We start from the raw sequence: 14990 nt of genomic DNA, 5'->3' as shown, positions 1-14990 counted from the left end.
CTTCAGACACTAACATACACCATCTTCAGCAAATTGCATGCGTGCTTGTGTAGTTTTCATTGGCATGCTGTTTTTTTGGCTGGGGATTTGCAGAGCACAAAGTCCAATTTATAGACATAACATCTAAGTGACCTGCTAATGAACAAAATGTACCAAAACATTGGGCTATGCTTGGTTCTGTGATAATGAGAGAACACACACAAGGAATCATTTTTCATGTGTGAAGCTCAGTATCACCCCCAGTTGAAAAGCGGAGGCATAACCTTTAAAATAAGGAATTATTGAAACGTAATCTTTTCGATATTCTCTTTTTCTTCCTCTCTCTCGCTGGCTGGATGTTCCTTAATGATCATTTTGGAAAGAAAAAGATCAAATGTTCCCAATTTCTTTCCATCACTACATCTAGTAATGATCAACGTATTTTTCCCAATTTTCCATTTCTTAAAACTAACCCTCTTGTGTCAGATGCACTCGTCAATATCAAACCATAAAGAAATATCAGCCATCTCAAAGACACTCTAAAGTAATCCAACTGCCCATTTCTTTAAATTTCTAAACAGGCTGCTATAAAGGTTGACAGTTGATTGATGTGGGTCATTCTACAGATTTTGAACCCAATTTCAAATCATGATTCTGAAGAACGTTTGAAAAATAAAAACAGCACATGCTCCATAAAAGCTTCTTATAAGTGATGTTTTTGCTCTAGTTTTCTTATTCTGATGATAACACATTGACCATGCTGCAACAACAATGTAGCCCAGATCCAGAATCTGACCTCATGTGACCTCATATGATTATGCATATGAAGAATTGCTCCGTGATGAACACACTTGACTTTCCTGTTTTTGATGAGTTGGATGGAAAACAAGTAGCATTTCTCCAAATGACAGCGATATTATGCTTAATGATACAATGGGCAACATTGTCTCATATGAAAGCACATACAGTGGGAACACACTCATGAATATTTATATGCTGAAATGGTGTATGTTTGAATTGTTTCCACATGTAAAATTGATTTACTGTCAACTGTGCAGCCATCAAACCCCATTCGAACGAGATCACACTCAATGTTAACCTCAAATTTGTTAGTAGCCATAAATAAGACACCATTGCTGGATCACATCATGTTAACATGGTTTGTTGTTATGGTTGATATTAGGTCAGATTAATACAATCTTTACCTTTTTTTTTTCTTCAGAATATATATATTTGAACAGGTGAATAGCCAGGTCTGCTGTGGCTTTAGAGTTAAATGTGATACACTTACTTTAATGTGAAATGTTCTCCAGCACATATGTCACAGAATTGATTACTTTGTACCATGCAGATGTAGGAAAGAGTGATTGATGATGTGCAAAAGATATTGTGATTTTTTTTTATCCCCCCCCCCCCTCTGAACAGAATCCACCTGCTTTGGTGCAAAAGACACAAAGAAAGACTATGTTTAAAGGACTACTTATCTTCTGAGAGGACTGGACTTGGAACAGAAGACTTGGTTAACACCCCTCTCACTCCTCCCAATCACGTCTCATCAATTATGTGCCATATTTTATCTTGCAACGCGTACAAGACAAAAAAAACAAAAAACAACTATTGTGAAATGATGATGATAGACTTACCGGTACTATCTCCTTTTTTCTCCCCCCCCCCCTTCCATTTGTGAACCATATTGTGTAACAAGAATCTTTGTTCAAGTTTAATGCGACTAGTGTTACCAGAATACTGATGCTGCAGTCTGTTACTATGTGGATGTATGAATATGTACGCAAGAAAGAACAAAGTGATCAGCTGTTACGAGTAATTTGTATAAAAAAAACATTTACAAGCACTTTGGTTTGGAGTCATTTAATAGTGGTGCAAACACAGTGGACTTTGTTCAATTGTAAGTAAATATACACAACAGTCATTCATTCAACTAGAGCCTGATTTATAGACACAAAAAAACAACTTGGGACTATGTCAAATGTAAATAAAGACAAAATACAATTATTTGGAAATCCCTTTTAACATTTATTGACTATCAAGAGAAAATATTGAACGTCCAAAGTGTTGTCTTTTTTGCTGTGTGTAAATATTGTCCCATTTTGGAATTTTCAGCGACATCCCAGCCTTTTTCAATTCCAAGTGGACTGGCCTGCCCAAAAAAGACCAGCAGAGGTCCTCAGAAAACTTTAGTGAAACCTTTTTAGCCATGAGGGGCAAAAAGTGAGCTACATGACTCAGCAGTAATGCCATTAAGCTAAGGCCTAGTCGTAGCTATTAGTCAGCTAGTTTTCAAACATTTTTTTCCAGCATATTCAGCCATAATGAAATGTACCTTCAAACCAATGCAATGCATCTGCTCATATCATCAGAAAGATATACAACTACAACTAATGGCAAACCAAAGGCAACTTTGTTAGCATAGCAGCTCTCACAGCTGCAGTAGCCAGATTGTCTATCATCATTGATTTACAACCTTGTATCCTTAATTGTAAATACATACTTATTGAATTATAGTTTAAGTAACGACTTATTCAGCAATATTTTTACACATATGATTTTCAGTGGCTAGAGTGTCAGTAACATGCTTTTGCCAAACACAGATTTTTCAATATACATAATTGGTTTGAAATGAAAACTCTGACAGTTGACAATAATAAATCAAATGATATCATGGTTTGACATTCTGGTTTTCTTGAAAACATTGCATACAATTGCAACGAGGCATATTGATGTACGTTCTATCAATAAAACAAGAAAACGTTTAGAGACGATGAGCGTTGAAAACTGTGTTGCTGTCCGTGGTGCTGATACAGGCACCGTGAATGGCAGTGCGCGCGCGCACATGCAAAAAACCATGAATTTTGAAAATCCCATTTATTTATGTATTTATTTATTTATTTATTTATTTATTGATATATCACACATTTGAGTGTGTTGCCACGTCATCCAAACCCGCTCAAGTAGGCTGGACCAGCAAATGGCACAAAGTCAGTTGACAAGCTTCCGGTTGATTCAACCAATCGGAGAAGAGTGCGCTCCTCCTTATAAAGCCATCTGCTGTCGAGCCTCTGTGTTCTTGTCCCTCCGTTTTATGAACCTGCGTCGACCACCACTACAGCATCACTGATCCAACACAAACCGTGAAGATGGCGGCCCGGGTAAGAAAAACGAACATTCGATTGTTATTTATGCTGTTTTAGACGAACAGACGCTTCCTGCTTTTTCAGTGTGCAGCAAAATGTCGGACTATAATATCGGAAGGAACCAAACGAATGTCATTGCTGATCTTATATATATATATACCTGTATATATTTATTTATTTATTTCTTGGATTTCACTCAATTCTGCAGCCTCACTCGCGTGCTTGCAATGGAGCAGACATCTTTGCTCCGCGTATATATATATATATATATATGATCAGTCAAAAATGAGCAGAGCCCCGTCCGTCAGTCAAAGGGAGTATGGCTACTTAATCCCGGGAGCTGCTTGCCCTTGAGCCGACGCTGCTGCGTAAAAAGCGGTCACTGATAATAAGCTCCCCTCTTCCACTGCATATAACATTCTCGACATTGTGTTGTGATGATAATAATACGCAGGCAGTATTGTTGCACACAGGAGACGCCTTTTGAGGGATGGCACGCAATAGCTGTGCATTGACTTCAATCCGTGTTTATTTAACTGGATATCTGTCAACACAAGCTGCGTGTAGGCTTTATCATAATGGTGTTATTATGACATGGTTGATGCTTTTTTTTTTATGGACAGAGTGCATGGTTGGTTTTTGCCAGTATTTTGATAGTGTCTAGCAAAAAAAAAAAGAAGATCAAGCTCATATTGTGTGTGTGTGTGTGGGTATATATTTACACTACTGATCAAAAGTTTGGGGTCATCCAGACAATTTTGTGTTTTCCATGACACACACACATGCTCTTGCCCCCCAGTCTGATTTGCCCTCTACTGTGCTGTTGCTGGGCATATTATGGGTGGTCAGTCATCACACAAACAATTCCAGCAATGGCATGGAAAAATGGAAAAATAAGTCAATTGCTTTCATCAATTAATGATTTATCTATCCCCTCACATTGTTGATAAATGCTACGTTCCGTTTACTAAAATGATCATAATGATCGAAGTTGTTTTTTTAAGTCTGGTGATTGACTTGAAAATTATTATTATGTTTTGTATTTTAAATCTATTTGTTTTGTGCTTTGTTAGTGATAGCACAGAGCCAAATGTCAAACACATACAATATCCAAAATATGATTGCTTAAGGGAGACGTAACAACTGGTTGTAAATTTGAGTTGAAAAACAGTCCCCTGTTGCAAAGTCACTTGCTCCTGAGGAACCTTTCCATCATCTTTCCAAGGCTGGCCCTGCTGAAGAATACATTTCCTCAGTAGAAAGAAATCTGTCTATACAGGTAAAAAAAAAAACAATGAATGAAAAAATCTCTGACGACCCCCAGCGAGGTCTTTGTTAAGTGGATTACTAGTGCGTGTCTGCTGTGGCTTATGCAGCTTGTTGCCCAGAGACTGAACACCAACCAGTGTTGAGACGTGATAACAGCGTTCATGAATTCATGGTTCACCTACCTCTTGACAACCTTACCCAGCTTGATCATTTTGGGTTGCAAATGGGTGAGCTGCAAAGAGAGTCAGTGAGTTGCTGCCAACATAAATTTTGGAATCTTCAACTGTCTTCCTCAGCTTCGGGGTGGGTTTAACCTCCTACTCAATCTATTTTATGGCCAAGAGAGGAATTGCGGAGGCTTTTGAATTTTAGGATGCGACTATTGATTACATTTACCAAGCAAGTGTCCACCCAAAATCTTTTTTTTGTTTACAAACAATGAAAAACATTTAAATGTGATGTTTTTGGGGAAATGTTTGAAATTCTCTTTGAAGGTTTTTGGCAGCCTGCAAGCCAGGCCAATTTTTGAAAAGATACTTTTATCAAGAAGGTCATCATAGTGCACGTGAGCGAGCGAATGTGTGTGCGAACGAGAGCGACGACTAAATTTAGACGGCCCGTTTGCTGTCGGGCAGCAGCGACGCACAAAAAGAACACACACAAACACATTAGACACACAGAGGACATGGAGGAGATAGACACAAGTACACAAACAGTTTGTGAACCTCTGTGTGTCTGGCAAAAAGTTGTCGCTATCTTTTGTCAAACTCCATCCATCCATCCATCCATCCATCCATCCATCCATCCATCCATCCATCCATCCATCCATCCATCCATCCATCCATCCATCCATCCATCCATCCATCCATCCGCATCCATCCATCCGTATCCATCCATCCATCCTCCATCCATCCATCCTCCATCCATCCATCCATCCATCCATCCATCCATCCATCCATCCATCCATCCATCCATCCATCCATCCATCCATCCATCCATCCATCCATCCATCCATCCATCCATCCATCCATCCATCCATCCATCCATCCATCCATCCATCCATCCATCCATCCACCCATCCATCCATCCATCCATCCATCCATCCATCCATCCATCCATCCATCCATCCATCCATCCATCCATCCATCCCTGCTCCACCCTAATCCTGCAGCATTGATTGTCTGTGCAGACATGTAGCTGGATCAGTACCATGAATAATTCAGTGGGTTGTTTAGAAGTGAGATGTTGAGAATGAGTCAGAGGAGGTGACGAGAAGGACGCTGCATGTTGCCCACAGAAGATAGATGTACAGTACTTGCCCCAAATAACGTGGGGGAAAAAAAAACAAAAAACGCAAGGCCTTTTTACTTTTGAGTCTCGGATTCAGGCCTCATGCTGTTTATGAAACTAATTCATTGAACTCATTTCCCACCAGGTTGGTGAATTATTTGGTCGGAGCTCTAAGCCAAAGAAAATTGAATCAGAGTAAAACGCTTTCATGACTTATTAAAGACAATGTGATGCAATCATATTGCTTACCCGGGGACTGCATAGCTGGAAACTTCACCAATTAGATTGTTTGTTTGTCTGTTTAGTATTCTCTTATGATTGCTACACCTGAAGCTAGCGAAGTACACTGCAATGAGACTTTTCTGGATTGAATGTGTGAATAGTGATTCATATTTGATGTCATCAATTCAAATGATCCTGCCCTTAATTAGAAATGAACATGAACCCTCTTTGGAGCATCTGATTCTTTGTGTTTCACCAATCACCATATTTATACTGTTGTCACTTTTAATTTTTAATGTGGGCAAAAAAAACAAAACAAAAATGCACTTGCATGGCGCCTTGCATATGCAATCTGATAGGAATGTAACAGAATTGGGCAGTTTGAAAAGCAATTCTTAGCATGCACTCCCATCATCTCTGACCTTGGTGTCAATTCCACGTGCAGTAACATATGCATGTATGTGGCATCCATACTTATGACTGCATCTAAGCATCACATCTTCACCTCAAGTCTCCTACTATCTCAAAAAGTGTCTTCTGTCCTTCCTCTCTGCTTGCCTATGCTGGCGCCACAAGGTGGTAATATTTTTCAAGGTATGTATGGAAACACAACTGTCAAGTCCAGTACTCACTTCCTTTTCGGATTCCTTGTGGAAACGATATGCTTTTCCCACCTGGCAACTATGTCATTGCTCTGGGAGCGCTGGTTGCAAAGAGGAAGTGCGCCACTGTGAGCCACACTGGAAATGGAAAGCTTTTATTGATCTATTTATTATTTTATTCAGCCATTCATCCATGAATGTATTTATTCATTATTTTCTTCATTCATTCATACTCTGATGTTGTCACCTAGTCTAGTGTCAAAAAGGAGTAGCTGCATGCAGGCTACAGGCTGAAAGATCCAAATTAGTTGTCATTTTTCTTGCATTGGATGAGCTGCTGGCCACCTTTTTTTTTTTTTTGGTGTTTGTGTGTTCTCCAATGTGCTTCACCACGTTGTCCGGCTTCCTAAAATTCCATCTAGATGAGATTTAGATGAATTGATGACTTCAAACTGGGCCGTAGGTGTGAATGTGAGTATGAATGATTTTTGTTTGTCAACCATACAATTCATTCCGAAGCGTTGACGCACTGCAGCACCGAGTGTAAGTGGAACTTAGTTATAGTCCATCCAAAATCAATGATTCCTCCTAATCTCGTCAAACCGATTCATTGTGTGCCTATTCTTCCTAATTTTTCTTGTGAACTGCACGTTTTGAGTCATTTCACAGCCGTTGATGGCAGCTGTTGACCTTTTGGGGAGAAGAACATTTGGGGTATGGCTTCCTCTTTAATGGTTCTCTGAAAAAAAGTACCATCAATTAATAAATGGTTGAGCTGCATTTGTTGCCGCTAAATGGATTTGCCTGCAGTAAACCTGATTTATTGTCTGTAGTTGCCGTGGTTACCATGTCACATAGTTGGGCTGCAGTAATGTGCATTGGAATTTATCGAGTCAATTGTGCTGTCAAAGTCTTTTCATTTGATTTATCAAGATAAAAATGGATGAAAACCTTCTGGCATAAAATACGCTCGACACAAAATGCTTTTCATTCGAATGAAACCTGCTGCGTGATCAAATGATAAGTAGGAAAAACAAAAGCCAATGCAGATTTGTCATTATTTTGTGTTAAGTGAGAGTCAAGATCCAATTGAGCTTGAACTAGAATTGCTAACAAAACCTAAATGGACTCTGCTTTTCATCAAGTGTGTTGCCTTTACCACTCTCTTTGCAGACCATGCAAGCGGCACGATGCCCGACGGACGAGTTGTCGCTGACAAACTGTGCCGTGGTCAGCGAGAAGGATCTGCAGTCCGGACAGTGAGTCGTCATCATCATCATCTTCCTCCTAATAAAGACACCAACGCTGCTTATGTTTGCAGTCTGAATAAATTGACTACTTGTGATGTACAATTTTGTCTGGAGAGCTATTCAAGGTTTTATGCCTCTGCTGTACAGACACGTGACTGTGAAGACCACGCCCAACCACAAATTTGTCTTTACAGTCAAGACCCACCACACTGTAGCACCTGGTTCAATTGCCTTCAGCCTGCCACAGGTACTCGCACAAATAATCGTATTCTTAACCCTTTTCTTCATAAAACCTTTTTCCCTTTATCTGTCTCGTAGCGAAAATGGGCTGGTCTCTCCATCGGCCAGGAAGTGGAAGGTATTACACTCATGGCAAATCAGTTAGCAAAAAGCTTTTGCATACCAAATGGATTACGTAATGTGCTCATGATTAGAGATACTCAAGTCAACAAAATTCCCAAAAGTCTTTGGCCTGTCACCTGAAGGTCCAAGTATATTTTGGGGAGGGGGGGAGGCAGTGCCCACACGCCCCCCCCTCTAGTTCCGCCAGTGGTGATTATACTAAAATGCATACAATGCAAGTATCTCTCTTTTGCATTCTGTCAACGTAATTTATTACAATGAAAATGGAAGAACATACTAAAAAATACTAATACTAAAATTGCGATGGATTGTTTTGTTATGGTATTTCAAAATAAATGTTTGTCTCTAGTGTCCAACTACAACTTTGACAAGTCCAAGCAGTGCATCGGCGCCATGACAATCGAAATTGACTTCCTGCAGAAAAAGAGTACAGACTCTTCACCTTATGACTCAGACAAGATGGCTTCCGAGTTCATCCAGAAGTTCAACAGCCAGGGCTTTTCTGTCACACAGCAGGTTTATTTGTTATTATTTCTTTCGAGACATAAGCATGTGGACTTTATTTTCATGTTGCAAAATGTTTCCCGTCTCATTTGTCTCTTAGCTGGTGTTCAGTTTCTGTGACAAACTTTTTGGACTGGTTGTCAAAGACATTGAGGCAATGGATGCCAGCATCCTCAAAGGTGAAGGATCTTCTGGAAAGAAACCACAGAAGGTACGGAATGGTTGAGATATTTGGACATTCAAATTAAGGTTGGAAATGGATAACAAATGCAATTGAAATAAATCCATTCAAGTATTTTCAGGTCATCCTCTTTTAAATGTTGATATTTTTTTGGACAGATTGATGCTGGGCTGCTGGTGGGCAACAGTCAGGTGATTTTTGAGAAGGCAGAGAGTTCATCCTTGACACTTGTCGGTATGTTTCCTATTTGAAACAATTGAAGCATTTTTAAATCCACGAAATAAAAATATGTATTAATTATCAATCAAAGAATGAGGGGAAAAAGCTTTAGTTTTTAATGATACACTCCACCGGTCTCTTCCTATTGTCTCCGCAAGATGGCAATGTGTTACAGTGAAAGAGTTTTTTTTGAGGCTATATATATTTGTATATGTATTTATTTTATTGTACCAGTACTTACTTTGCATTGTATGTAGGTAAGGCAAAGACCAAGGAAGCACGTCAGACAATCATCAACCCAGACTGGAACTTTGAGAAAATGGGCATTGGAGGTCTGGATAAGGAATTCTCTGACATTTTCCGGAGAGCTTTTGCTTCTCGAGTCTTCCCTCCAGACATTGTGGAGCAGATGGGTGAGAATAGACTTTTTTTTTTTTTTTTTGTCATTTGTATTTTGTTTGTTTCTCATGGATCGTTCCTTTCATTTTCTGTCCAGGCTGTAAGCACGTGAAGGGTATCTTGCTATTCGGACCTCCAGGCTGTGGTAAAACCCTAATGGCTAGGCAGATTGGCAAAATGCTTAACGCCCGGGAGCCAAAGATCGTCAATGGCCCAGAAATCCTCAACAAATACGTGGGAGAGTCCGAGGCCAACATCCGCAAGTTGTTCGCCGACGCAGAGGACGAGCAAAAGCGGGTGTGTAACTTGCTACTGTGATTTTTACATTTTAGAAAATCAACGTTGACACGTCTGACCTTTTTATTTTCACCTTCATTAGCTGGGAGCTAACAGCGGCCTTCATATCATCATATTCGATGAGCTGGATGCCATTTGCAAGCAGAGAGGCACGGGTGCGAGCAGCACGGGTGTACACGATACTGTGGTCAACCAGCTCCTGTCCAAGATTGATGGTGTGGAGCAACTTAACAACATCCTGGTCATTGGTAAATCATCTTATTTATTCTTGGAGCTAAAGTGAAACTTATCCATCAGTTCATTGTCATTGACTGGTAACCAGTCTACGGCACAGTCCGTGAACTTCATTGCAGGAATAAAAATGGATTGATCACTATTCCTCTTTTAACCAGGGATGACCAACAGGCCTGACCTGATCGACGATGCCCTCATGAGGCCTGGCAGGTTTGAGGTCAAGATGGAAATTGGTAAGTGTAGAAAGGTCCCTAAAAATCTGAATGGCTTTGTCGACAGAGAAAATGAATGGATGGATGAATTAAAGAACAACGGCCATTTCTAACTCAAAAGGCATCCTTACTGTCATTTGTAAGAGAAAAATGATTTGTTATTATTTCACAATGATTTTCTCCTACAGGTCTTCCTGATGAGAAAGGTCGCGTTCAAATTCTCACAATCCATACGAACAAGATGCGAAACTTCAACCTGCTGGCTCAAGATGTCAACATACCAGAGCTGGCAGCTGAAACTAAGAATTACAGTGGTGCAGAGCTTGAGGGACTGGTCAGGGCCGCCCAGTCCACTGCCATGAACAGACATATCAAGGTCACTTTGTCTGTCAATAATCATGCTTTTAAAAATTGAGATTTTCACAATGTAGCAACTACAACACTTTTTGTATATTATGTGTTATTTTGGTTCATATTGTCCAAAAAAATGCATTGGCATTTAATTGTTTGGTAACATGGTGGCCATTTTGTCGCGGACTGTCATTTTATTGCCGCTTTTTGAAGGCAGGTTCATGCGGTTCATTGGTCGATTGGATTGATTTTTCTCATCTTGTTTCTTTTTTTACACCCGCCATGAGATTGCACTTGAGAGACTGTAAAAGATTGTTGCCGCTCCAAAAACACTAATATTCTGTTTTGAGTTTACAATATAATTTTTATGGAAGCTTGTGGTGGAATAGAAGTGAAATTCTCCTAGCTGAGATGTTTCTGAATGGCTTTTTTTTTTTCAGGCTACATCTACAGTTGAGGTTGACATGGAGAGGGCAGAGAAGCTGCAGGTCACCAGAGATGACTTCTTAGGATCCCTTAACAATGACATTAAACCAGTGAGTATCATCATCATCTCTTTTTAAACCACAGATGCAGATTACAATTTCATTATTGTTGAATAATTCCTCTTGTTTTTCCCCAGGCGTTTGGTACAAACCAGGAGGATTACTCCAACTACATCATGAATGGCATCATCAAATGGGGTGACCCAGTTACACATGTCCTGGATGATGGAGAACTGCTGGTACAGCAGACCAAGAACAGTGATCGCACACCGCTGGTGACTGTGCTACTGGAAGGTGAGCGCATTTGCTCCTTTTCCCCAAAAAATAGTTTCTCATTTAAATAAGAAGCCAAACATAATTTGTGGCTGGTCAAATGCACCTCCAGGTCCACCTCACAGTGGAAAAACAGCTTTGGCAGCCAAGATTGCAGAGGACTCACAGTTCCCCTTCATTAAGCTCTGTTCTCCAGACAAGATGATTGGACACTCAGAGATCTCCAAGTGTCAGGCAATCAAAAAGGTTAGTGCCCCACTGTTTGATCAATTGTGGCAAACAAATCAACTGTGTAACTTGAGAGAAAGGAAACAAAGAGGAATTCGAAGCCGTGAACAAAAAACACCACAATCACTATTTCAATTTTTTGTTTTTTTCTGTATTTTAGGTCTTTGATGATGCTTACAAATCCCAGCTCAGCTGTGTGGTCGTTGATGACATCGAACGTCTCCTCGATTATGTTCCAATCGGACCGCGTTTCTCCAATCTGGTTCTTCAAGCCTTGTTGGTGCTCCTGAAGAAAGCACCTCCCAAGGTCAGAAGAAAAAAAAAAACAGACACATACGAATGCAATATGAATCGAAAAGGAATCTCCGAAATGAAATCTGTGTCAGGGGGCTTTAATTGATTCCTCTTTCAGGGTCGGAAGCTGCTCATCATTGGCACCACCAGCAGGAAAGACGTCCTGCAGGAGATGGAGATGTTGGATGCCTTCAGCACCACCATACACATCCCTAACATCTCCACCGGAGAGCAGCTCGTTGACGCTTTAGAGGTATGAGCAAAATTGATGCACGCAGTTATTGAAAAATACACAAAAATAATAAAATTGGAATAAAATGCCAATTTGGCAGATTCTTGCAAACATCACTGATACATTTTTTTTTTATTTTTTTTTTTATGCAGCTGTTGGGGAGTTTCTCAGACAAAGAGAGGGCCAGCATCGCACAGCAGCTTAAAGGAAAGCGAGTTTGGATCGGCATTAAGAAACTCCTCGTGCTTATCGAGATGTCACTTCAGGTACGTCGTCGTTATGACCCAATTGGTCTTTCATATTTGTTTGGAAATTAGAAATATGATACACACATCATTATACAAATATATTCAGAAAAGGAAATGTATAGAAGATAAGAAAAAATGACATTTCATTTTATGATCTCTAGATGGACCAAGATTACAGAGTGACCAAGTTCCTGTCTCTGCTGAGAGATGAGGGGGCGTGAGTATAGCCACATCTATCAATTTCAATGTATTCATTTTCCATCCCTTTTTTTCCCCCCATTACTTTCTCCATCGTGTGTGCCTGTGCAACGCCTTTCATCATCAATCCTTTTATTTTGCATCAGGTTGATTGAAGGCAATCAAATCCGAATTTAAGCCGCCACTCAGTGTTTCCCCCTATGAACTGGTAAGGTCAACAACAAACAAGACAGATTTTTTTTGGACTAGCATAGCATAATACTATTCAGCCATTAGAATAGCACCCATAAGGTTGTTGAGTCTTTTTTATTCTGCATTTAAGAGTTGCACAACATTTTTGCTAATGCTACCAAATAATTTGCATCCAACAAATCAAATGGTCTTGCTTGAAAACAGCCTTTTCCCTCATGTTTTGGTGTTTGCATGAAAATCATGCTTGCATTATTATTATTATTATTAAGCAATGTTATTTTTGGATGTTGTTTGGCCTTGCCAATAATAAAGAAGATGAAGTGTAACCAGACAATTTTATCTTCATCTACTTTTCCTTTTTATCCAGTGGTCGCAGCTTTTATGAATAGAGTGGCTTCAGAAATGCAATGTGGAAGAGAAGAAGTCATCCAGCAAGTCATTGCTCTGTCCACCTTTCTAAATACGCATCTGGTAAAAGACACGACACAACCCCCCCCCTCCCCCCTCCCCCTTCTTATCTCAGCATGTTTCTATCGGCAATATCACCAAAGTATATTTGCCGTCATATCATTGCAATCGACGGGAAATTATACTGTTATGAAATTGTTATCTGTAAAAATATTGCAATAGATGATTGTAAAAAAAAAAAAAAAAACAGTGCTGTTTTGTGCATCTTCGGGAAAAAATACAGCTATATGTTTTTAGCTTGTGTAGTATGTTGTCTTGCTAAATTATAGTCAGTATGATAGTGTGAGTACAAAGAGACAATAAGAAGAGAACGCCATTAAAATGGACATGAATAAAGTGCAGATTGCTTGCTTTGTGCACGATTCCAGTGACCATGTAGTGGATAAGAAAAAAGTACTTTGTTCCGTATGTAAACCTTTGATTCTCTGTAACTTGTCTATGGCTTAAGTCAGTGTAAGCCCAAAGTACATCGTATATATTAACACAGACAGTATATTGAGAAAGGTTTTTCCCAATTGACTTGTGTAAACAGACTATGACAGTATGATTTGTTATCCTTTGTTCTTCCAAAGATTAGGACTTTATCAGGTTCGTCATAATGGAAGTGAATGTTGGATTGTTGATTGTCCGTTATGTGCAGTTTAGTGCAGTTGAGTAAAACTAGCTTTGGTAGATTTGGCATTGTCAGTGTTTAATACAAAAAAAAAAAATCTGCACTTTTAAGATGGATAGGAAACTACTGAAGAGGAAAAAAAAATAAATTGTTCTTCATGAAAGCTTGAGCTAATGTCCATTTGTGTGCATGTGTTTGAAGCGAAACGCTGCATGTGTATGGATATGAACGTGTATACGTACACATGGAGGCTAAATTGTACCTGGGAAAGAAAATGAATATGTTCTCAGTATTTTATTGTATTTTTTTTTTTTTTTAAATGAGTAACTTTGTCACACAAGGCAAATTTCGTTTTGGAGTACACAGATTCAAGACAAATTAACAAATAAATCATGTGCCACCTTTCTAAGTAAAACAAAACATTGTACCTAAAAAAAAAAAGGTCAATCTGTTTGTTTTAATAATTCTGTTGGACCATGAAACAAAATGTCATTCAATACATTTTGATGTATTCTTACTATTGTCAGTCATTTCAGTTTTTTCTTCCATTAACGCAAGGGTAACAATTTAGCCGATTCGTGTAGTTGTGTATGCGTGATGAATTGACCCACTTTATTTGATTGTCTTTTATCCCTCGTGAATTGTATTTCCTGCTTAATGTCCAAAAATTTTTGTTTTGTTCTAACCATTGACAATATGTATGTTGATGTGTGTTTGTGCGCGTGTGTAAATATATATATGTATATATATTCTATTTCCAGATGTATTATTGCAATAAAAAGCACAGATGCACAGAAAAAAAAAAATCCTCTTGTGTACTACTTGATGAAGGGTGTCCAAGCTGAAAGAGGCCACGTTTCGGGTGGAACCAAAATCTTGATGACCCATCACACGAGAACAGGGAGAACAAATAATCACACACATGTTGAGGTTAATGTCAATGTGATTTTTTTTTTCTGATAAGTGCAAATCCATCTTGATGTAAATCCACGCGCATACATATTAGACCGAAAATTGCTTTTGCATATGCGTGCACACCGGGGGTATTTTAAAAAAGGGTGGTTTGTGGCGTTGTGGGCGTGACCACAACCAATTCCATATCCTTCCAATCAAGATCTCTCATTCCCGGAGACATTAGTGTGCAGAAAAGTCTCTCCATGTTTTTTTTATGATCATTTATAATTGATCTGTCCTTAAGCACCAAAGTTTTCCGGCCCCAGGCCTACATTTCTAAA

General features: G+C 39.3%; 1 protein-coding gene across 1 annotated transcript; it reads left to right on the top strand.

Annotated features, from left to right (window-relative positions):
• Positions 1–3090: 3090 nt before the first annotated feature.
• LOC147043898 (vesicle-fusing ATPase) lies at positions 3091–14520 on the top strand. Its single transcript, XM_085933897.1, has 21 exons — positions 3091–3146; positions 7688–7773; positions 7912–8011; positions 8083–8122; positions 8477–8643; positions 8732–8842; positions 8971–9046; positions 9289–9444; positions 9528–9727; positions 9810–9975; positions 10120–10194; positions 10362–10549; positions 10965–11060; positions 11147–11303; positions 11395–11528; positions 11671–11817; positions 11923–12057; positions 12189–12302; positions 12446–12501; positions 12629–12690; positions 13042–14520. The coding sequence occupies exons 1-20, from the start codon at positions 3135–3137 to the stop codon at positions 12657–12659; spliced, it is 2247 nt and encodes a 748-aa protein (XP_085790023.1). The 5' UTR covers positions 3091–3134; the 3' UTR covers positions 12660–12690; positions 13042–14520.
• Positions 14521–14990: the final 470 nt, after the last annotated feature.

The sequence above is a fragment of the Syngnathus leptorhynchus genome, chromosome 16 (assembly GCF_054491065.1).
Source record: "Syngnathus leptorhynchus isolate UIUO chromosome 16, UIUO_Slep, whole genome shotgun sequence".
In the NCBI taxonomy this organism is placed as follows: Eukaryota; Metazoa; Chordata; class Actinopteri; order Syngnathiformes; family Syngnathidae; genus Syngnathus; species Syngnathus leptorhynchus.
The sequence above is the reverse complement of the archived record's forward strand: the minus strand, read 5'-3'. Positions and strand labels throughout refer to the sequence as shown.

Coding starts and splice junctions, on each gene's coding strand:
- LOC147043898 (XM_085933897.1), top strand. Junction 8,843..8,970: donor CTGGAAAGAAACCACAGAAG/GTACGGAATGGT, acceptor TTTTTTGGACAG/ATTGATGCTGGGCTGCTGGT. Junction 11,304..11,394: donor GGTGACTGTGCTACTGGAAG/GTGAGCGCATTT, acceptor ATGCACCTCCAG/GTCCACCTCACAGTGGAAAA.